This window comes from Neopsephotus bourkii, unplaced genomic scaffold (genome assembly GCF_033783945.1).
Source record: "Neopsephotus bourkii isolate Nb327-2 ecotype Australia unplaced genomic scaffold, CSIRO-AGI_Nbou_v1 NB_2, whole genome shotgun sequence".
Taxonomy (NCBI): Eukaryota; Metazoa; Chordata; class Aves; order Psittaciformes; family Psittacidae; genus Neopsephotus; species Neopsephotus bourkii.
In genome coordinates, this window is record NW_026900519.1 from 1476802 (window position 1) to 1500513 (window position 23712).

The following is a 23712-nucleotide window of genomic DNA, read 5'->3' on the forward strand; positions in this document are numbered from 1 at the left end:
CGCGTTCATGTGAAAGCTCCAGCAAGGATCAGGTCCGTTCCCTGTCCCTCCCCACCGCTCAGCATCCCTCAGATGCGGGGCTCTGCGGGGAGGCAGCGCTCGGGGTCATTCAGCATCGCTGTGCTCGTTCCCAAGGGGGCTGCGGCAGCGCGGAGCGGAGCCCTCCGCATCCGAGGGGCCGGTGCTGCAGCTGCGGCTCCGCGGGCCCTCGCTGCCGTCCTCGCAGCCCGGAGCATCCTCGGTGCTGGTCTCGCTTCCCTGCTGGGTGAGGCGGGCCCGGGAGGCGCCGTGCGCGGTCCCCAGCGCGTCCCCGCTGTCCTCCAGCTCCGAGTCCGAGTCGACGGAGCGGTCGCCGGGCTCTGCGGGACACGGGGAGCCCTGCAAGGGGAGAGGAGGGAGGGAAGCTCCTGTAGTGGGTCCACAACGGGGTCAGAAGGGGGGGAATATCCCTGTGGAGAAGCGTGTGTGCGCCTGGCGCTGCCCTGGGGCACAAAACCCTCTCAAGAGGAGCGGGGATGCGATGGAGAGAGGCAGGTTTTGTAAGGGAAGGGCAATGGTGCTGCCTGGCCCCATAGCACCGTATGGGACAGTGGGGATGGGGACATCACTGGGGTAGCAGAGGGTGTGTGGAGGAGCTGCTCCAGCCTGGGTGTCCCCTATGGATGCTCCCTTCCCCAGGCTCGTACCAGCTCAGAGCAGGTCCCTGCCTCCCCTGCGCCATCCGGAGCGTGTTTGCTGCAGTCTCCCATTGCCACCAGCTCCTTGCTCTCAAAGATGATGGGGTAGAAGATGATGAGGGCCTCGATGATGCGAGACTGGTGCGGGTAATCCACCAGCGAGGACAGGGAAACGGTGGCATCTGTGGGCCTCGGGCGCATCAGCGTCGGCCCGAAGACGATGCCCAGGTTGCTTGAGGTCATCTTGTTGTCCTGTTCCACTTCCACGATCCTGGGGTGAGGAAGGAAGCAGGGAGAAGGGATGCGTGGATGGGCAGGGTGGAGGAGAAGCTGGGTTGGGAACACAGGGGTCCCCATTGGGGCACACAGGAGCTTCAGGGATGTACCTGTGGCTATGGGACCCGGATGCTGTCCCCATGGGACCAGTGGGGAGGCTCCCATCCATCACCCTCCCACCCTTAGGGACGATGCCCTGCGGACCTGCCCCTCTCACCTCCTCAGGTGCTGCAGCAGGTACTGCAGCGTGGCCATGTTCTCATGGGGCAGCTCCTTCAGCAGCTCCTTCAGCTTCAGCACCAGGTTCAGCACCACCCTGTCGGTGTCGGCTCCTTTGTCCTCCAGCTCGGGGCCCCCTTTGCCGCTCCTGCCCTTGGCCTCGCCGCCCTGCAGGCTCTCCTTGGCCAGGCCCATCAGCTCGTTGTACATGCGGAAGGGCATCAGGGGCTCCGGGAGCTGCAAGCGAGAGCAGGGGACATGGTCCAGCTCCTCCATGAGACCCCAATGCATCCCATGCTGTTGAGCTGAGGAAACCTGGAGCCTGTCTATGGCAAGGAGCCATCCCTGTGGCTTCAAACCACACTACCCACAAGGTAATGGTTGGTTCTCCATCGCCTGGAGCATGGCGATCAGCCTGGCCCTTTGGGGTGTGTGAAGCTCAAGCAAAAAGCAGCGTTTGATCAACGAGGAATGGGGGGCTCCGGGTGGAGATGCAGGATGAGGGCACAGCCCGCAGCAAAGGGGGGGATGCTCTTGCTTTGATGCCTGCACAGAGCAGCATTAAACTAACGGTGGTGCTGGGCGGCCGAAGGAGATTCCTGAGTGCTGGAAGCGGAGGGGTTTGGGATGGGCTTGAGCCCCGTTTGTCTGCAGCAGGAGGTTGGATCCCGGCCCCTCCTCTCTTCCCCCCCTGGGTTTCCTCTGTCCACAGCTGCAATTCCAAGGCTGGGAACGCAGGGAGCAGCGCCCTGAGCCTGGCTCCATGCATTGGAGCCCTTGTGCAGCGCTGCAGCAGCGCAGGGGCAGGCGGCACAGAGGGGTTAAGCTGCAGAGCTGCGGGGAGAGGAAGCTGCCTCCTCCCTGTGGCTGCTGCTGGAGGATGTGGGTGAGGATGGGGACAGGAGGCGGAGCTGCACCCATCAGAGCCCACCCCATGGTGACCTGAGGGGCTCAGCACCCATCAGAGCCCACCCCATGGTGACCTGAGGGGCTCAGCCCTGCTCTGCTTGGGGACCATGGGCTCTTTGTGATCACTTCCCCTTTCACGCCCCCATTTCCCTGTTGCGGAGGGGAGCAGGGATTGGGGTTCCCTGCAGGGACCGATGCTGCTGGAGGTGTCCCCGGTACCGTACCTGCCTCAGGTAGAGCTTCAGGACGTTGCTGATATCATGGGGAGAGGCCTGGGACAGCTCCACCAGTTCCTTCCCGTTCTCAAACGCTTGGCAGAGCTTCTCCACTCGGGTCTTGACGCCGTTGACCCGGTAAATGCCCTGCAATGGGGGGGAGAGCGGGGTGGAAGCAAGGGGGGTGTTTTCCCTTTAGGTTTATATGGGACCGAGGAGCTTTTACCCCCAACCCTCTCCTTTTGGCGTTGGAAATCCCTCCCCGAAGCCATTCTGGGTGTTACTGGTGTAGGAAAGAGGGAAGCGAGAGAATGGGTTTCCAAGCATTCATCAACTGGGACTTTCCAGGTTCCTGTCTCCTGCATCCTGGTGGTTTCCATGGCAAGAGGAGGGGGTTCCAAAGGCAAAGCAGAAAGGGGAAGAGGGGATTTATCACCTTGGTTTTCAGTGCCCGCTTCTCGATCTCGGCGATGCACTTCTTGATGATGAAGGGGATGCAGTCGGCGCTGCTCTGAGAAGCCTTCGTGAAGTCCTGCCCGAAAAGCTGCAGCTTCCCTTGGAGCTTCTTGTGCCCGCACTGGATGGCCAAGGATTCCAGGCACTTCTTGTGGCAGGCCAGGTTGCACTGGGAAACGAAAGGGGAAAGGCATGGAGGTGGGACCAGCGCCATGGAGCAGGAAGGATGGGAGCCACCGGGCATTGCCCACACTGAGGAGGTCCTGGAGTGCGATGGAAGAGAGGAAGATGCCTTTGTGGAGACACTGCAGGACCCCCCCTAAGGAGGAGCATCCTCCTGAGCACAGGTATCCTGAGGTGGGGTAAGGAAGCGGATCAAGGGAGCATGCACAGGTGATGGTGAGGACATCCCATTGCCAGGATAGCTGGGTATCCACCTGGGTATACCTGGGTATCCACCTGGATGTACCTGGGTATCCACCTGGATGTACCTGGGTATCCACCTGGATGTACCTGGGTATCCACCTGGATATACCTGGGTATCCACCTGGATGTACCTGGGTATCCACATGGATGTCTGGATCGTATACCTGGTATCCATGGATATACCTGGGTATCCACCTGGATGTACCTGGGTATCCACATGGATATACCTGGGTATCCACCTGGATATACCTGGGTATCCATTTGGATATACCTGGGTATCCACCTGGATGTACCTGGGTATCCACATGGATATACCTGGGTATCCACCTGGATGTACCTGGGTATCCACATGGATATACCTGGTATCCACTGGTTACCTGTTATCCACTGGATGTACCTGGGTATCCACCTGGATATACCTGAGTATCCAGCTGGATATACCTGTCTATCCACCTGGATGTACCTAGGTATCCACCTGGATATAGCAGAGTATCCACCTGGATGTACCTGGGTATCCACCTGGATATACCTGAGTATCCAGCTGGATATACCTGTCTATCCACCTGGATGTACCTGGGTATCCACCTGGATGTACCTGGGTATCCACCTGGATGTACCTGTCTATCCACCTGGATGTACCTGGGTATCCACCTGGATATACCTGAGTATCCGGCTGGATATACCTGTCTATCCACCTGGATGTACCTGGGTATCCACCTGGATATACCTGAGTATCCGGCTGGATATACCTGTCTATCCACCTGGATATACCTGAGTATCCACCTGGATATACCTGGGTATCCACCTGGATGTACCTAGGTATCCACCTGGATATAGCAGAGTATCCACCTGGATGTACCTGGGTATCCACCTGGATGTACCTGGGTATCCATGTGGATGTACCTGGGTACCCACCACTTCTCCCACCTTTACCTCCTCACACTCTGCTCCCTGGAAGTAAACGTAGCTGTTGCACTCCCGGCACTTGGAAGGGGTTCGGAGCTTCCGCAGCCGATGGGTCTGGGCAGCCTTGGATAAGCCAATGTTTCGGAACGGCCCCGTTGGAGCCGCCATCTCTGGGGTGATCCCATTGATGCCTGTGAGCAGAACAAGAGGAAACGCTCCTGAGGATGCAGGGGGAGCCAAGCTGTGACCCCAGGATGGGTTATATTGGAAGGGAGCTTAGAGCTCATCCAGTCCCAACCGCTGCCATAGGGACCCCTTCCACTGGAGCAGCTCCAAGCCCCTGTGTCCAACCTGGCCTTGAGCACTGCCAGGGATGGGGCAGCCACAGCTTCTCTGGGCACCCTGTGCCAGCGCCTCAGCACCCTCACAGGGAAGAGCTTCTGCCTAAGAGCTCAGCTCAGTCTCCCCTCGGGCAGGTTCAAGCCATTCCCCTTGGCCTGTCCCTACAGGCCCTTGTCCCAAGCCCCTCTCCAGGTTTCCTGCAGCCCCTTTAGGCACTGGAGCTGCTCTGAGGTCTCCCCTTCAGGAGCCTTCTCTTCTCCCCATGCTGTCACCATCGGGTACCCTCCAGAGCTCCTGAATGTGGGAGAAGCCAGCGCAGAGCTGGCTTTGCCCGTGGGTGCTCCGCAGGACCCTGCCCGGTCACGTACCCTGCTCAAAGGGGGCCGTGCTCTCATCCTTCTCCTCCAGCTCCTCGCTGGAGGATGCGGTGCCGTTGGAGGACAAGCGCTGGAGCTTGTGGCTGAACTCCCCTGGCAAAAGGAAACCCAAGAGCTGATTCCCACAGCGATCCCTGTGGGAAAGGGGGCACCAGGAGCCAGCAGGGGCTGCAGCCAGGGGAGTGTGAATGTTCAGCGGTCCCTCACCCCATCCCATCTCATCCATCCATCCCATCCCTTCCTTTTCCCTCCCATCCCATCCATCCCATTCCATCCCATCCCCTCCCATCCATCCCATCCTATGTCCTCCCATCCCATCCTATCCATCCCATCCCCTCTCATCCATCCCTCCCATCCCATCCCATCCCATCCCCTCCCATCCATCCCATCCATCCCATCCCCTCCCATCCATCCCTCCCATCCCATCCCCTCCCATCCATCCCATCCCCTCCCATCCATCCCATCCCCATCCCATCCATCCCATCTCTTCCCTTTCCCTCCCATCCCATCCCATCCATCCCATCCCCTCCCATCCATACCACCTCCCTCCTCCTCCCACCCATCCCACCCATCCCTCCCTTTCCCTCCATCCATCTCCATCGCCTCCCATCTATCCCATCCCTTCCCTTTCCCTCCCATCCCATCCCATCCATCCCATACCCTCCCATCCATCCCCTCCCATCCCATCCCATACATCCCACCCCATCCCCTCCCATCCATCCCATCCTATCCCCTCCCATCTATCCCATCCTATCCCCTCCCATCTATCTCATCCTATCTCCTCCCATCCCATCCTATCCATCCCATCCCCTCCCATCCATCCCTCCCATCCCATCCCATCCATCCCATCCCCTCCATCCCATCCATCCCCTCCCATCCATCCCATCCTATCCCATCCCCTCCCAGCCTGTCGGAGGCTGGGATCAGAGCAGTTATTTACAACCCAGTGCTATCATGAAGCAGATAAAAGTGCCAGCCCCCCCCAATCCCAGTGCTCTGCTTTTAGGCTGACACCATTGGAGGGGAAGGACTCCCTGCCCTGGGCTGGTTTTGGTGTCTACCTGTGCTTGAATCCAGGCTGCTGTCAGCTTCGGGCACGGTGGTTGGCCAGGATTTATGGACCTGGTGTCCCCTCCCACCTGCAGAGGAGAGCACATCGTCCATTTGGGACTGCTGCCTGTGCTCAGGGGAGAAACAGGGGAACGGCCTGGACCCCGGAGGCATGGAGATAGCCAAAGGAAGCCCCTTGGTTTCCTGCTGGTGGCCTTGTGATGCCTTTGGTGAGGCACCCAGCAAGGGAAAGAGGAGCTGGGATGATGGAGAGTGCTCTGGGTACCACCAGAGAGCCAAAGCCAAACCAGCCCATGGATCTGATTCGTGTCCTTTGGGAGGTTCAGACTGAAGAGCTCCCAGCCTGCCCCGATGCTGCACAAACCCCCTGGTACCCATGGAGGTCCAGCTCTGCCCCGGGCCCATGGGATGCTGCAAGTGGTGCCATTGGGAGCCTCTGCTGTGCCTCAGGCCTATGGGATGCTGCGGGATGCTGTGAGCAGTGCCATTGAGAGCCTCTGCTCTTCCCCAGGCCCATGGGATGCTGTGGGATGCCGTGGGATGCTGTGAGTGGTGCCATTGGGAGCCTCTGCTCTGCCCTGGGCCCATGGGATGCTGTGGGATGCTGTGGGATGCTGTGAGTGGTGCCATTGGGAGCCTCTGCTCTGCCCCGGGCCCATGGGATGCTGTGGGATGCTGTGAGCGGTGCCATTGGGAGCCTCTGCTCTGCCCTGGGCCCATGGGATGCTGTGGGATGCTGTGAGCGGTGCCATTGGGAGCCTCTGCTCTGCCCCAGGCCCATGGGATGCTGTGGGATGCTGTGAGCGGTGCCATTGGGAGCCTCTGCTCTGCCCCAGGCTTACCTCTGCCCTCAGCAGCCATGGCCCCACCGTGCTGCTCCTTGGCTTCTGCTCCCCCTTCCGAGACAGCCCCATCCTTGGGCATCCCGGCTCCATCAGAGCCAGCTCCCGATGGGAACTCAGCATTGAAGCTGCCTTTGCGTGTCCGAGTGAAGGGGGACCTGGGGGTGGAAAGAGGGGGAAAAGGGAACATTGGAGCAGGTGAGGAGGGAGGAAAACCTCATTGACGGCTCCATCCGCCTGCCCTGGCATCCCTCACACAGCGGGTACCCTGTCCCATCCATGGCATGAGGGCATTCCCAACTGCTCCATCCCCATCTGGGGATGCCAGCCCCACTGGGAGGTTGTGACAATGAAACAGAGCCTAACCCAGAGCTGGTTTCCCCTTGTCCCTTCCTACCAGGCGTTGTGGGAGACGTAGGGCTCGAAGTCGTACTGGGTGTCGGGCTCGTCGCCGCGCTGGAGCTGCCGGACGTGCGAGGCGTACTGCTGGCCAGGGTCATAGAGCTTGCTGCTCTCACACAGGGTCTGGAAGTTGACGGGCAACGGGGCCGTCTGCATGTGCATGATCTGGTAGAAGGAGATGGTGGCCTAAAGGGAACAAGGGGAAGGTCAGAAGGGAGATTTGGGGAGCCTCAAAAGGGGCTATGAGGATGCTGGAGAGGGATGTTCAGAGTGATGGGACAAGGGGTGATGGGTTCTGACTGAAACAGGGAAGTTCAGGTTGGATGTAAGGAGGAAGCTCTTTACTATTAGGGTGGTGAGGCACTGGAATGGGTTGCCCATTGAGGTTGTGAATGCTCCATCCCTGGCAGTGCTCAAAGCCAGGTTGGATGGAGCCTTGAGTGCCATGGTTTAGTGTGATGCATCCCTGCCCATGGCAGGGGTTGGATCTGGATGATCTTAAGGTCCTTTCCAACCCAACGCATTCTATGGCTCTATGGAGGAGATGGGAAGTCTGGTCTGCAGGCTCGGTCTGCAGGCTTGGACCTTGGCTTTTCAGAGCACAATGGAATAGAAGATGCTCTCCATGCACCCGGACCTCATCCAAAACAGGGGCAGCCAAGCCTCTGCTGAGCAGGGCACGGCCACCTCCCACCCAAGCGAGCTCCACTCACCAGCTTGATGACCTGGTCGCTCTGCTTGATCATTTCATGGATCTGCCGCAAGGAATTCACTTTGGTGTCCTCCAGCTCCTGCTTCTGCGTGTTGGCATCCGCAACACAGGTCCGGTACGTGGCCATCGCCTCCTCCGCCTGCGAGAGCACGACGTGGAACCAGGCCATGGATGGGGAGAACAAGGAGAAAGGGCATCACTGGAGAGCAGCTTTGGACCCCTTTAGGCTCATCCCGTATCCAGATCCCACGTTCCCACCTTGTTCTTGGCTTCCTCTTCCAGCCTCCTCTTCTTGTCCAGGGTTTTGGTGGTGATGCTGCTGGTGATGCTCTGCTGGTCTTCTTCTGCTTTCACCGCCATGTACTTGGCCTTGTCGTGCTCCTCGCTGCGCTGCATGTAGGTCTGCTTGGCCTTGCGCAGGTTCGCCTCTGCCTCTTGCTGCCAGCGAAACAGTGACCCATGGTGAGGACTGCTTTGTGCAGGGGGGGTTCTTATCCCCCCCATGTTCCTCTGGTGCCCCCCAGCGCCGCTGGAGAGGGGCCGAGCGCAGCATCCTCAGAGGGGTGCTTGCCATGGGATGCTCCAGACCATCCCCAAGCAGCACAACCCTGGTCCTGGCCCTCACCAGCTTCCTCTGCGCCCGGTGCCACTGCTCCTTGATCTCCTTCCTCCTCTTCTCGTGTTCCAGGCGCCTCAGGGAGAGCGGCTGCACCGGGGAGAAGCGGCCCCACATCAGTCTGAGCTGCTCTTCCCTTGGTAAGGGGAGAAGTGCCCTGTGCTGGTGATCCCCAGCACATCCCAGGGACATGGGGATGCTCCTGGGATGAGGCAGAGGTACCAAGGTGCTGCTTCATTTGAGGGGGGGGCCTCTCCTAGACCCTAACAGCCCCCAGCAGCTGGCTGAGAGCTTGGGCAAGGCTCAAGGAGCCGGGTACCCCTCACCTGGAGGAAGGTTTGCTGCTGCAGGGTGCTGGCAGCCTGCAGGACCGATGCTGCGTGCTCCGTGTCCTGCTCCAGGGTCAGCAGGTAGATGGACAGGAAGGGCATGTTGGCCTGAGGGAGGGGAGAAGGCATCACCCTGACCCTGGCACCGGGACCCGAAGCATCCTCCAAAGGGATGCAGGGCCAGAGGCGATGCTGGGATGCAGGGAGCGTACCTCCTGGCTGAAGGTTTGCTTGCAGCTATTGGCCATCTTCTGAAACCCTTTGGCAAACTCCATCTCTGGAAGAAGAGGGTTGGGAATGAGGAGACATCGGGGATGCCCTCACAGCATCGCTGCCCATAGAGGACCTCAACCTGTTCTGATGCTGCCATGAGGGACCCTGATCACCCCCCCCAATGCGCCGCTGTCCTCCCTGCCTCACCCAGCGTGGTCCTTTTCTCTAGGTACCCCATGAGGTCCTTCATGTACTTGGAGATGTTCTTGGCGTACTGCAGGGCAGCGTCCACCCCTCCCTCGCAGCGCTGCAGCAGCACATCCACTTCTTCAGCAGGGGGACCGCCTGCGATGGGGCGAGGAGGAGGAGGATGGTGGGGAGGAAGGCACTGGGGGTGCTGGGGCCCTGCTGCTGTCCTGCCGGCCCCTGGCACCCCAAACCCTGACCCGTGGTGTAGCTCTCCATACCCGGAGGCAGGGCATCTCCTCCAGGGCCGGGGATCCCCCCATAGAGGTTCTCCATAGTCTGGGAATGGGGAAGGAAAAGGGAATGATGAGATAAGAGGAAGGGGCTGATGGATGGAGACACCCGGAGCTGTTGTTGCTGGAGGTCTGCTTGGCCCTATGGAAAGGCTGGGATCTAACGGGAATGCCACTGGGGAAACACCTTGCTCCGTGCTCACACCAGGCTGGGGCAGAGCTAAGGGGAGCACCCAGAGCCCTGTTTTCTGCCTCCATCCCTTCCCAAAGCCACCTTGCCCATTGGATCGTGCTCCCAGGTGGCTTTTCCCATCCGTGGGAGGGTGGCAAGGGCAGGAGTGAGGGATGGGATGGGGATCAAACACACACATCCCGGGAGCGGTGCCATGGGATGAGGCCCCACTCACCTGGTTCTGGATGGAGAGGATGGTGCTGCTGTCCACCTCCCCCATGAGGAACTCGGACACGCTGCGAGAGAGGAGCAGGGCTGGGCTCAGCAGAGGGGGCACTGACACCCAGCAGCACCCCCTTGCACCCCATATGGTGCTGCAGGGCTGGATTCAATGGGGTCAGCTCAGCCCTGGAGGAGGAGCAGAGCTCGGCCCATCCTTAAGGAGGGGATGGGGTATGGATGCTGGGGGGCTTGGGCAGATGCGAGTGCCCTCCTTGTGGGGTCCCCATGGGGACAGGGCGATGGGGTCCATCTGTGGGGCACGGCTGGCTCGGAGCCCCTTACGTGCTGCTGAAGGACACGGCGATGGTCTCCACGGCCTTCTCGAACTCCCTCTTGTCCACCTCATTGTTGGATTCATAATGGAAGCCTGGCAAGGAGGACGTGAGGAAGCGGGGTCATCGCTATCCCTGCCTTGGCTCCTTGCTGTGGGGCTGGGTCGAGCTCCATGGAGCATTGGGATGTACTGGATCACCCCTATGGATGCTGGGCTGTGCCCAGTGCAGCGCAATGCCTCTGTGCCCTCCATCTCCTCCCTGCCAGCATCTCTTGGCTCATCCTTCTCCTTATCCCCATTACCCAGGGCTCTGGACCAGTGCTGCTGAGCATGGACCTGTCCTGGAGCCTCCAGTGTCTACCAGAGCCCTGCTCCATGGTGCAATGGGACCACTTCCTCCAGGAGGGCTCCAAAAGAGGAACCAGTGCAGGAGGAGGACCCAGCACCAACCACAGCTCCTATGGGGCTGGGATCTGCTCCCCTCCTCTGCCCCAGTGATGCAGCAGCCTCGTCTTGCTCCATGGCAGCCCCGTGTGGGGCCAGCCCCACGGCGAAGCCGCTGTCACCAACCACGAGGCTTCCTGTGCCGTTCGGTGGCCAGGAAGCGGTGGGTGACGCACGCTGCTGTTGTGCTCTGCCTGCGGTCAGCCCCGGCTCCATAAACACCCGGCTCTGGCCATGCTGGAGCCCAGTGTGGAAGCGCTTGGATCCCCCTTCCAAGCATGGATCTGGGCTCCAAAGCCTAAACCACAGCAAGCAGCAGGGGATGCTGCCACCCCTTGTCCCTCCACTCCCTGCATCCCCGCTATGGGGCCAGCCCCATCCTCTCACCCTTGACCCTGGAGATGAGGGTGCCGGCAGCCGTCAGGGTCTCGAGGGTGTTGAGCAGCGGGTACTTGCTGATGACCTGGCGCAGGACCCGCAGGGTTTCACCCAGGCACTCGTGGGCCAGCGGCCGCTGCGGCTCTTTGGGGTCTGTGAGAAGGGGGGGGTTGAAGTGATGCCACGTCCTTGCTTTATCCCTGACCCATCCCTGCCCCATGTCCCTGCCTCACAACCCTGCTCCATCCCTTCTCCATCCCTGCTTCACATCCCTGCTGCACATCCCTGCTCCATCCCTGCCTCACATCCTTGCCCCATCCCTGCTCCATCCCTGCTCCATCCCTGCCGCACATCCCTGCTCCATCCCTGCTCCATCCCTGCCGCACATCCCTGCTCCATCCCTGCCTCACATCCCTGCTCCATCCCTGCTCCATCCCTGCTTCATCCCTGCCGCACATCCCTGCTCCATCCCTGCTCCATCCCTGCTCCATCCCTGCTCCATCCCTGCCGCACATCCCTGCTCCATCCCTGCTCCATCCCTGCTCCATCCCTGCTCCATCCCTGCTCCATCCCTGCTCCATCCCTGCCGCACATCCCTGCTCCATCCCTGCTCCAACCCTGCTCCATCCCTGCCGCACATCCCTGCTCCATCCCTGCTCCATCCCTGCTCCATCCCTGCCGCACATCCCTGCTCCATCCCTGCTCCATCCCTGTCCCACATCCCTGCTCCATCCCTGCCCCATCCCTGTCTCACATCCCTGCCCCACACCCCTGTCCCACATCCCTGCCCCATCCCTGCCCCATCCCTGTCTCACATCCCTGCCCCACATCCCTGCCTCATGTCCCTGCTCTCTGGATCCCCCTTCCCATACTTAACAGCCACCCTCTGGGCAGGGTCCTGACAGGCCCCCAAACCACACAGCCCATCCCCTTGGCTTTGGGGCTTCTCAGGACCGATACAGCCAGTCCTGCTGTCTCCAGTCCCGCTGTCTCCAGTCCCGCTGCCTCCAGTCCCGCTGTCTCCAGTCCCGCTGCCTCCAGTCCCGCTGCCTCCAGTCCCGCTGTCTCCAGTCCCGCTGCCTCCAGTCCCGCTGCCTCCAGTCCCGCTGTCTCCAGTCCCGCTGTCTCCAGTCCCGCTGCCTCCAGTCCCGCTGTCTCCAGTCCCGCTGTCTCCAGTCCCGCTGTCTCCAGTCCCGCTGTCTCCAGTCCTGCTCCCAGTCCCGCTGTCTCCAGTCCCGCTGTCTCCAGTCCGCTGTCTCCAGTCCGCTGCCTCCAGTCCCGCTGTCTCCAGCCGCTGTCTCCAGTCCTGCTCTCTCCAGTCCCGCTGTCTCCAGTCCGGTTCCAGTCCCGCTGCCTCCAGTCCGCTGTCCAGCGCTGTCTCCAGTCCGCTGCCTCCAGTCCCGCTGCCTCCAGTCCCGCTGTCTCCAGTCCCGCTGCCTCCAGTCGCTGTTCCAGTCCCGCTGTCTCCAGTCGTGCCTCCAGTCCCGCTGCCTCCAGTCCCGCTGCCTCCAGTCCCGCTGTCTCCAGTCCCGGTGCCTCCAGTCCCGCTGCCTCCAGTCCCGCTGTCTCCAGTCCCGCTGTCTCCAGTCCCGCTGTCTCCAGTCCCGCTGCCTCCAGTCCCGCTGCCTCCAGTCCCGCTGTCTCCAGTCCCGGTGCCTCCAGTCCCGCTGCCTCCAGTCCCGCTGTCTCCAGTCCCGCTGCCTCCAGTCCCGCTGCCTCCAGTCCCGCTGCCTCCAGTCCCGCTGTCTCCAGTCCCGCTGTCTCCAGTCCCGCTGCCTCCAGTCCTGCTCTCTCCAGTCCCGCTGTCTCACCATCCCAGCCGTGTCCCGGTGGATGCAGCCCAACTTTCCAGGCATTTTTCCTCAGAAATAGCTTTTTCCCTTGAAAGCGGTTTGGGAATTTCCTCCTCATTTCCGCCCCTTCCTCCCCACGGGATGGGCTCTGCCGGCTGTCAGCAGGGATGCGGCAGCTCGGTCCTGCTGCTGTGCCCATCCATGGCATCCTTCCCCATCCCCATCCTGCTGCTGTGCCCATCCATGGCATCCTTCCCCATCCCCATCCTGCTGCTGTGCCCATCCATGGCATCCTTCCCCATCCCCGTCCTGCTGCTGTGCCCATCCATGGCATCCTTCCCCATCCCAGTCCTGCTGCCATACCCATCCATGGCATCCTTCCCCATCCCCATCCTGCTGCTGTGCCCATCCATGGCATCCTTCCCCATCCCCGTCCTGCTGCTGTGCCCATCCATGGCATCCTTCCCCATCCCGGTCCTGCTGCCGTGCCCATCCATGGCATCCTTCCCCATCCCCATCCTGCTGCTGTGCCCATCCATGGCATCCTTCCCCATCCCAGTCCTGCTGCCATACCCATCCATGGCATCCTTCCCCATCCCCATCCTGCTGCCGTGCCCATCCATGGCATCCTTCCCCATCCCCGTCCTGCTGCTGTGCCCATCCATGGCATCCTTCCCCATCCCCGTCCTGCTGCTGTGCCCATCCATGGCATCCTTCCCCATCCCCATCCTGCTGCTGTGCCCATCCATGGCATCCTTCCCCATCCCCGTCCTGCTGCTGTGCCCATCCATGGCATCCTTGCCCATCCCGGTCCTGCTGCTGTGCCCATCCATGGCATCCTTCCCCATCCCAGTCCTGCTGCCATACCCATCCATGGCATCCTTCCCCATCCCGGTCCTGCTGCTGTGCCCATCCATGGCATCCTTCCCCATCCCTTCCATGGGCTCCAGCTGGGACCCCATGGGTCCAGCCCAGCTCCCCACTGCCTCAGTGCTGGTGCCATGGCACGGGGCTAAGCACCGGCAGCGTGAGGAGGTGAGGAGCCTCCCATAGGGAAGTGCTGGGGTCGGGAACTGGCACCCCCTGCCCCACCAGGCTAAACCTGCCCCACATCCCAGCCCCAGACTGGGGTCAGGAAGGGGTTTCCAGGGTTCCATTTCCAGAGTGGGAAGCAGGGAATGGGAATGGGGCTGGATGGGCTCAGAGGAGAGCTGGACTCTCCAAAGTCACAGCAGCATCCCCAACCTCTCCCTATCTCTTTGCCAGTGGCAATGGCACCATCTCGGCCACCCCAAACCGGGTCCAGTTGTAACTGTGGGGCCGGGCAGTGGATGTCACCTTCCTGCTCAGGGCTGTTTCATCCTTGCCCAGACCTTTGCAGTGACCTTAAGGCATCGCCCCCCGGTAGCACAGACCCCAGACCCATGGGGCTGTGGTCTCCATAGTGAGCGGGGATGTGCCAGCATCTTCAAACACCCAGAGCCAGAGCCGAATCCCCCTCGCACCGCCGGGACCACGGGATCACCGCATCCCCTTCACCTCCCGTACCCCATGGCCCTGCACCCACGCTGGGACACAGCCCTATGGGTCATGGCGGGGCCGGTGCCCGGTGCCCCGTGGGGCCCCGACCGCTGGCACGGCTGCGCTGTAAACAGGAAAGCGGGCGGATGAAAATAGCTCGTGGGCAGGAAGCGGCGTTATCCCGGCTCCGAGCAACCGGCAGCCACCCAGCGCCTCCCTCCGCAGCCCCGCTCCGCTTCCCCCCACCGGGACCGGGATGCTCCCGCACCCATCCCGGTGCTCACCGTCCCGCAGCACCACGTCCCGCAGCTTCTCCAGGGCATCAGCGAACCGGGCCACGTGTGCCAGGAGCTGGGAGATGTCCTCGGTGTCGATGAAGGGACCCTCACCGCCCTCCATGGGGCTGTAGGAGGAGGATGTGGGGGTCCTGTGGCCCTTGGGCACGGCCCTGGGGCCGGCCGGGGTGAGGGGGAAGCCGGCGGCGCTGGCGTGGCGGCTGAGGCTGGTGGGGCGCTTGAGGGTGCCCATGGCGCTGGGGCTGGTGCTGAGCTTGGAGCTGGATGGGGGCAGCTCCCCCAGGCTGGAGGTGGGCGCTTCCAAGCAATCCTTACGGGAGAGGTCCTGGGGAGCAGGGAGCAGAGTGAGGCTGGGACCCCAGTGCAGGCAGGGAGCAGCAGCACCCCCGGTGCTGTTATGTGAGGGGCTGTGCCTCAGTTTCCCCATGCAGGCATCCCAGTAGAGCCCGAGGGTGATCCTGGCCGGGTCCAGCCATCCCCAGCATCCCCTCCAGCGCAGCTCCCTGCGGAGCATCCTCCCCAGCACAGGGGTTTTGGAAAGCAGCATCGCCCCTGAAGCCACAGGCCAGGACATCTGCCCCCATGGACCCCACTGGCCCCCACCACTGCCTATGGGTCCGGGTTTGTCCTGGGGGGCACACAACCACCATGTGGGTGACACTGCCCTGGCTCCACCAGCACCCAATGTACCCACTGTGCCGGAGCTCCCCATCCCCAGCGGGCCATGACGCAGCTGAGGAGCCGGCCCCATCGTCCCTTCCTCTTTCACAGCCTGTCCCAACCCCAGGTCGGGCACAGCCCCGATTTCTAGGGGTAAAATTGCTCCAAGGAGGGGTCGGTACCGGCACCGGGGACCCCATTGCCCATCCAGCATCGTCCATCAGCAGCCCGCAGGCACTCTGCTGTGACACGAGTGCGCTGGGTCTCAGCATCCCCAGCCAGGCACCGCTGCCTCGGTGGGACCAGAGCCCATCTTCGGTACCGGGGCAGACACCGAACCCTGTGGGCAGCTGAGGCTGCTGCGGGTGAGACTGAACCAGAGCAGCTCAGCCCCCCCAGCACCAGCAAAGGGGGTGCCCAAAGACCCGCACCCTGCAATGGCTGGGGCCAGCCCTTTAGAACCCATCCGCATCCCTGCATCCCCCGGTCCCCCCCAGCCCTACCATCAGCCTCACGGCAGAGTCCAGGGAGCCTTTGGGGGCTCTGGCATCGCCCGTCCTGCGGCGCCCGGCCGAGTAGGGGCTGTAGCTCCTCCTGCCACCGGCCCGGCCCAGCATCCCTCCGCCTGCCGCCCATCGGCCCCGCTCCCGAGGGCTCAGGGATGGGGCCGGGTGCCCCTTGCTATGGAGCCGTATGGGGCCCGTCTCATCGGCCCCATCTCTCCCCATGCTCTGCGGCTGGGCGCAGGCGCGGGGCAGGCAGTGCTGGGGTGCGTGGAGGAGCCCCAGCTACCGGCCAGCCCCACTTCCTCCTGCTCCCCTCCAGCTCCGTACATAAATACACAGCGGAGCCGGGGCATCGGGGCTGTGTTCCTGCCCTCTGGGGGTGTCTCTGCCCTCCCCATCCCCACAGCCCCATGGTTGGGCTCCCCTGCCCTGTGCCACATTCCCTGTGGCTGCTCTACCCCGTTCATGTGGGGCAGCATCCCCCCAGTCGCAATGAGCAGGGTCTGTCTCCATCTCCCTCCTCCTCCTCGTAGACCCCTGCCCCGCATCCAGGTCCCCCCAATCCCACCCTGCGGCTCTTCCAAGCATCTCCATGAGCCCCGTAGCCCCATGGCGCCCAGGTTGAGCAGGGGACACTCACCGGCAGGGTCTGCGGGACGGGGCTCCCCGCCCGGCTCTTCTTGGAGATGGAGGGGGTTTTCATCAGCTCCCGCTTCTTGCGGGAGAACATGGCTCTGGGGGGGGGCCGAGCCGCTGCCCCCCGGCCCCGCTGCCCTGCCCGGCTCCGGCTCCGGCTCCGGCTCCGGCTCCGGTTCCTCACCGTCCCGGCCACATTCGCCGGGGCCAACTGTCAGGAGGGCGCGTGTGACGCTGCCTTATTTCCTCATCGGTTCACAGCCCAACCTGAAACAGGAAAAGCCCCAATGAGCACCCAGGGCGCCTCGCTGGGGGGGGGGGGAAAGGGGACCCCGGCTGCCCCTAGGGGTGATGGGGGGCTTGGCCCCAGGGCTGCAGAGAGGGGTCTGTGGGGGGCAGAGCCCCCCACTCTGCAGAACAGGGGCTGCCCCCCCCAGGCCTCTGTTTGGGGGTGTCCATCACCCCGGGGGGGGGGCAGAGCAGGGAGCACCCCATGGGTGGGCACCCAGAGCTCGGCATCGCCATCACCCCCAACTGCCCACTGGGGTCACCGCCCGTGACCCACGGCATCGATAAACACCGGGAGGGACGGGATGGGTCCGGGGGGGGCTGTGGGGGACCCTCGGGGAGCCGGGGGGGGGGGGATGCATGTGGTGCGCTTCACCCCGAGACCCCCGCGGGGCTGCCTTTGGGGGACACGGACATGGGGGCAGCGGATCCCGGTGTGCGTGGGGTGTGTGTGTGTGTGGGTGTGTGTGTGTGTATGTGTCGTGTCCGTGTGTCCCGCGTGTGCGCGCACGTCTGTGTACACACGTGGAGGGGGCGATGCACACAGGGGGATGCACATAGAGTGCCCGCTATGGACGTGTGCGTGTGCCCGTTATAGAGGTGTGCATGTGCCCTCTATGGACGTGTCTGTGTGCCCGTTATAGATGTGTCCGTGTGCCCGCTATGGACGTGTCCATGTGCCCGTTATAGACGTGTCCGTGTGCCCGCTATGGACGTGTCCGTGTGCCCGCTATGGACGTGTCCGTGTGCCGGGCTGCGCCCTCCTGTGTCCGCGACACCTCCATCCCCATCCCCGGTTCCCCCGGTCCCGGTGCCGGGGTGTGGGGACAACCCCCCCCCCCCCCCCCCCCCCCCCCGTGTGCGATCCGGGCGCTTCTGGCCTTATTTGGGCATTTCGGCCCCGTCCAATCAGCGCGGGGGAGAAGCGGGTCCGAGCCCCGCCCGCCCCATCCCGCCCGCCCCGTCCTGTCCTGTCCCGTCCCGTCCCGCTGCCGCTGCCCGCTCCGGTACCGGCTCCGCTGCGCTCCCGGCCATGAGCAGCTCCCAGTTCAACAAGGGCCCCTCCTACGGCCTCTCCGCCGAAGTCAGGAACCGGGTGAGCAGCGGCGGGGGATGCCCGGGACCACCGGGATGGCGGCGGTGGGGGGAGTCGAGGCCGGGGGTAACCGGAGCCACCGGGAGCCCTGGAGAGCCGGGTGTGCCGGTGCTGCTGCGGGGAGGGTGCTTGGGGAGCCGAGGGGTCCCGGTGCCACCGGGGGGCAGAGAACCGCGGTCCGGGAGGATGCGGAGCGGGGCATCCCCCGAGGATGCAGAGCCGGTGCGTCCGGGGGTGCCGGGAATGGGCTCCGTGCTCGGGGTGCCCTGGCCCTGCCCGGGGGGACCGGGGCTGGGGGGGCTCCCGGGTACCGGATTCCTCCCCCAGGTCCGTGCAGTGGCCGCTGTCGCCCTCTGCAAACCCCCGGCGCCTTTCGGAGCTTGTCCGCAGCCCCGCGGCCTTCTCCTATGGGATGCTCCGACCGCGGCTCTTGTTGGGGATGGGGCTGGTGGCCCCACGGGGATCCCGGCAGGAGCAGCCCCCGGCCCACACCGGCTCCTTGGAGGCTGGGACCCGCAGCACCCGCAGCCTTGCAGGGAGCTGCTCTCCCGCACCGTTCCCATTTCAGGGCCTGAAGGGGAAAGGGGAACCGGTGCCTCCGGGTGCTGCAGGGTGCAATGAACCCCCTGACCGCCGGCACCCTCCGCCGGGCCGATGGAGCCTCCCCTCAGAGCTGGGTGCTGGTGATGGGCAGCCCATGGTGCATCCTTGCAGGGCTTGTGCTGCCGTGATGGGGGTACAGGGGCCCTATGGGGCTGGGGGATGTGGGGCTTGTGGCTGGGCTCCAAGGCACTGCTGCTGCCCTGGGCAATGGCACAGGCAGAAGTTGTGGTGTTGGTCTGTGCCTGGCCCCAGGCGAGCTGAGGTTGAGCCCTGGTTACCCCAGGGCAGGCGGTGGTGGCTCTGCGTGGCCATGGGGATGTGGCTGGGTTCTCCTTGCCCGGCCTTGCAGGGGTTTGCATTTCATCACCGGCAGAAGACGGGTCCCTGCTTGCATCTGGGCTGGGCTGCACCCGTGCTGAGCGGGTGGACACGCACCGGAGCCTTGCTGCTGCGTGCTCCTGGGTGCTTCGGCTTGATTCAGCAAGACCTGAGCCAGTTTTACTGCCCCGGTGTCTGCTGGAGGCTGACATCACCCACTGGGAACCAGTCAAACCACTGACACTCTCCCAGTCCATGTGCACTGGGCTGTGGTGGGGTCTGCTCTGGGGCTGGTCCCCTCTGACCCGGTCCAGTGCTGGCCATGGGGTGGGAAGGATGCACTGGGAGGATGGTGGGATCCCCTGGTTGGGATGCATGAAGTGTTGTGTGAACCTGACCTCAGCTGGAGCATCCCTGCATCCCACCAGGTGCATCCCAGCTGGACCATTCCCACTCCAGGGATGCCAGGATGGAGTGGGATGGGTGAGAGGCCGGTGGCTGGTTTGCAGCTGTCTTTGGGTACCAGCTGAGCACAGGAGGGACAAGCATCGGGCAGGATGGCTCCTGGGGCTTGTACCCATTCCAAACTGGAAGCCTTTTCCCTCGCTGGTGGACCAGGGCCCAGGCGATGCTGCCGGTGATGCTGCCGGCCCGGGGCAGCTGGTCTCCATTTGGGAGGAGGCATCCGCATTCCTGGCATAGCCGCGGTGACCAAGGAATCCGCGGCGGCGCGTTCGGCCCTGCCGCAGGGGAGAGCATCGCATGGCCGGGGACCCCGGGGCTCAGTGGGGGACAGGGAACAGGGGAGGAATGCACCCCAGAGGGGGACGTTCCCCTCCAGCCCCAGGGGCACATCCTCCTCATCCTCCTGGAATGGTTTGGAAGCTGCTGTGTGTGATGGGCACCGTCCCTGTGTGTCTGGTGTGTGTGATGGCAGCACCGTGCTCCTGCTCCATCCTCATGCAAGGGGAAGAGGCAGGGCCTGACCCTGAGCATCCCCCTCGCTGCCCCCTCCCAGCTCGCCCAGAAATACGACCCACAGAAGGAGGCTGAGCTGCGGACATGGATCGAGAGCGTCACGGGGCAGCAGATCGGGCCTGACTTCCAGAAGGGGCTGAAGGATGGGGTGATCCTCTGCGAGTGAGTCCTCATCCAGATGGGGATGGGGGACCCTTGGGTGTGCTGGATCCAGCCATGCTGGTGGGACCCATCAGGGATGCTGGAGAGGGGGGGACTGCAGTGACAGGACAAGGGGTAACGGGTTAAAACTTAAACAGGGGAAGTTTAGATTGGATATGAGGAGGAAATTCTTCCCTGTTAGGGTGGTGAGGCACTGGAATGGGTTGCCCAGGGAGGTTGTGAATGCTCCATCCCTGGCAGTGTTCAAGGCCAGGTTGGACGAGGCCTTGGGTCAGATGGTTTAGAGCGAGGTGTCCCTGCCCATGGCAGTGGGGTTGGAACTGGATGACCTTAAGGTCCTTTCCAACCCGAACCATTCTATGATTCTATAACGGCAGCCAGGGTGACCCCCAAAGCACCCGTGCTGGGGGAGCCCTGGGACCAGCAGGGACGTGGGGAGAGCTGGGTTGGACCTTCCTGAAAGGGGCCTGTGCCCCACTGCAGCCCCGCTCCCCCTCTGCCTCCCTCCCTCCCTCCCTCCAGGCTCATGAACAAGCTGCAGCCCAACGCGGTGCGGAAGATCAACCGCTCGGCTCAGAACTGGCACCAGGTAGGGGCAGGCAGCCCATGAGCCCCCGGCCCCAGTGCTGTCACCCACAGGGGGTCTCAGCCCTCTCCCCTTGCCCACAGCTCGAGAACCTCTCCAACTTCATCAAGGCCATGGCCAGCTACGGCATGAACCCCGTGGACCTCTTTGAAGCCAACGACCTCTTTGAGAGCGGGAACCTGACGCAGGTTCAGGTGTCGCTGCTGGCACTGGCGGGCATGGTGAGCACATGGGGGTGAGCGGCCTCGATGGGGGCACTTGGGAAAGGTGGGAGGTTGGGGTCTCCCCATCCTTCCTCATTGCCCTTCCCCGGCAGGCCAAGACGAAGGGGATACAGAGCGGGGTGGACATCGGTGTGAAGTACTCGGAGAAGCAGCAGAGGAACTTTGATGAGGCCAAGATGAAGGCTGGGCAGTGCGTGATCGGCCTGCAGGTGGGATGCTCAAGAGGGGGAGAGGGTACCACTTGTATCCAACCCTCAGCACCAAGCATGGCCGGGGAGGCTTGGCTCCCCGACATGGGGCAATCTCGGCTCCATGTCAGCATCCCATGGCTGGGAGCCTGGGGAGGACTGGGGAGCGCTGGTTGTGTGCCCCAGGGAGGGGAAAAGGCACATGTGGGGCAGCTCTTGGTCCTCACTGGCCCCCTCCTTGTCAGATGGGCACCAACAAGTGCGCCAGCCAGTCTGGCATGACAGCCTACGGCACCAGGAGGCATCTCTATGACCCCAAGAACCAGATCCTGCCGCCCATGGACCACTCCACCATCAGCCTCCAGATGGGCACCAACAAGTGTGCCAGCCAGGTGAGCCACTGTGGCCACACTGGGGAGGGATACAGGGGAACCAAAGCCAAGCCCTGCTCCATCCTCTCCTCCCAGGTGGGCATGACGGCTCCCGGCACCAGGAGACACATCTACGACTCCAAGATGGGGACGGAGAAGTGCGACAACTCCTCCATGTCGCTGCAGATGGGCTCCAACCAGGGTGCCAACCAGAGCGGGCAGGTCTTCGGCCTCGGCCGCCAGATCTACGACCCCAAGTACTGCCCACAGGGCAACCAGGGTGAGGTGGCCAATGCCACGGGTGACCCGAGCGGGGACCCCCCTGGGTACCACTACTACCGCGAGGAGGAGGAGACCTACTGAGTGGGATGTGGCACAGCCTCATCTCACACCATCTCATGTACAGACCCTGCGACATTCCAGCCTCTACTTCCATCATTCCCTCTGTTTTAGTTTCAAAATGGATCTATTTTTCTGAGCAAGGAAATAAAGACCCTGTTTCTAAAGAAGAGAACACCCGCTTCCTGCAGCCCGCAGGACCCCGAGGTCCTGGCACATCACTGGTGTTGGCTCTGGGAAGGCAGCGGATGCTCCAGCACCAAGCAGTGGATGGTTTCTCCTCCCACCCAGCACCCACCCTACGATGGGGCAGGATGCAGCTCCCACATCCCTTGGCAAAGCAGAAGGCAGCTGCTCCCGGTGCCACTTCTCCTCCCAGCGCCATGGGAGGAGAGGGGCTCAGGATGATGGGATGCAATGGGAGCATCGTGCGCTCTCCGGAGGCGAAGCTGGGAATGCTCCTGCAGCAGGACTCGGAGGGAGCGGGGCTGGCAGCGGCATTCCCGGCACTCCCAGCACCGGCTGCAGCTCGGGAAGCCGCAGCGATGGGATCTGCTGCCAGGCTGGAGCCAAGGCTGACTCCAACAGCCGCATCCTGCGCCACGGGGGATGCCCGAGGGGCTGGGGATGTTGGTGCATGGTGCAGGGCCTGGCCATGCCCAGCGGCTGCGTCCCCTTGGGGGGGGTTAATGAAGATCCTTGTGTATGGAACCCTTGTTTTTAGGAAACCCCGACTGTTTTCACTTCAGCAGGAGCCGGGTTCTGGTGCAGGCTCCTTGCGTGCTCCGGGAGCTCCGAATTGCCCTGAGCACAGGAACCAAACCTGGGTGATGCCCGTGGAGCCCCCAGGGCTGTGTCCCAGTGGTGGCCCCATGATCATGGCCTCAGCCCTAGCTTCAGGGATCCACCTTTTGGGGTGAAACGCTGTGTTTCAGCGAGTCCAGGGCCATCGCTGCCACCCAGCACCCCAACAGCATCCCAGTGCACCCGAGGGGCTCTGATGAGGTGGCTCCGGGACCCTGAGGGGGTGTCGAGGGATGGGAGCTCTCCCTGCAGTCCTCCACAGTGGGGGCCAGCACGGGTTCCAATGGGGACCCCAGCGGGGTCTCAGGCTGGGGTGCAGTGCCCATGGGGGGGGGTCTGCTGCCTCGGGGGTCTCAAGGGAGGGGTAACAGAGAGGGGCAGGGCAGGGTGTGCTATGGGCAGGGTGTGGTGGGGATGGGGAATGGGGAATGGGAATGGGAATGGGGATGGGGAATGGGGAATGGGATGGGGAATGGGGAATGGGGATGGGGAATGGGAATGGGGAATGGGATGGGGAATGGGATGGGGAATGGGGATGGGGAATGGGGAATGGGATGGGGAATGGGATGGGGAATGGGAATGGGGATGGGGGATGGGGAATGGGGGATGGGGGATGGGGGATGGGGGATGGGGGATGGGGGATGGGGGATGGGCTCCGATCCCTCGCTCGCCCCCGTGTGACCCCGATTTCCCCCCATCTCCGGGCGGGCCCCTTTAAGATCCGTTTCCATGACGTCACACCCGCGGCTACTTTGTAGAGCGGGGAGGGGCGGGGCTTCTTAAAGGGGCCGCGCGGTGGCGGCGGGAGCAGGTAACGGGGGGGTCCTGGGGGGGGGGGGGGGGGGCTGCGGGTCCTCGGCCGGGCTCCGGCTTCGCAGCGTGCCCCCGGGGCTGTCCCCACGTCCGCCCGTCCCCGTTACCCCCCCCCCGTCCATTCACCCCCCCGTGACTCCGCACCGGGCCAGCGGGGATGCCGGGGCCGCTGTGCTCCGCGGTGTCCCCCGTGGGGCGGCTGCCGGTGGATCCCGGTGTCCCGATGAGGCAGCCCCCGGTCCCCCATCGCGGTGTCCCTTCAGGCCTGGGGCTCGGGGTCCTCCCTCGTTGCCTCTGCAGCCGGGGGGGGCAGCACGGCCCCCACATCCCCCGAAGGAATCGCACCCCCCAAAGCACCCCCTCTATGGGGCTGCTCGTGTCCGGCCCCACAGCCCGATTATCCGGATTTCCCAGCCGGGATCCTAATCCCTCTGCCCGGTGCCCGCTTATCCGCGCTGTGCCCGGGGACCCGGCTCAGCCCCGATGTGGGCAGGGCAGCAGCAGTCAGGCCCT

At 63.3% G+C, this 23712-nt stretch overlaps 2 protein-coding genes across 2 annotated transcripts; one reads left to right on the plus strand and one right to left on the minus strand.

The window, feature by feature from the left end:
• Positions 1-90: 90 nt before the first annotated feature.
• ARHGAP45 (Rho GTPase activating protein 45) lies at positions 91-16624 on the minus strand. Its single transcript, XM_061353501.1, has 22 exons — positions 16434-16624; positions 14616-14952; positions 11027-11170; positions 10204-10288; positions 9875-9935; positions 9435-9513; positions 9196-9333; positions 8988-9052; positions 8773-8883; positions 8456-8536; positions 8089-8268; positions 7832-7969; positions 7114-7304; positions 6717-6874; positions 5865-5942; positions 4795-4896; positions 4112-4275; positions 2733-2921; positions 2306-2443; positions 1171-1409; positions 687-948; positions 91-378 (listed from the first exon to the last, which is right to left on the minus strand). Exons 1-22 carry the CDS (start codon positions 16521-16523, stop codon positions 106-108), a joined length of 3303 nt encoding a protein of 1100 aa, XP_061209485.1. The 5' UTR covers positions 16524-16624; the 3' UTR covers positions 91-105.
• Positions 16625-17688: 1064 nt separating this feature from the next.
• CNN2 (calponin 2) lies at positions 17689-21757 on the plus strand. Its single transcript, XM_061364256.1, has 7 exons — positions 17689-17813; positions 19753-19874; positions 20397-20463; positions 20544-20681; positions 20777-20893; positions 21118-21264; positions 21340-21757. Exons 1-7 carry the CDS (start codon positions 17751-17753, stop codon positions 21604-21606), a joined length of 921 nt encoding a protein of 306 aa, XP_061220240.1. The 5' UTR covers positions 17689-17750; the 3' UTR covers positions 21607-21757.
• The last annotated feature ends 1955 nt before the right edge of the window (positions 21758-23712 follow it).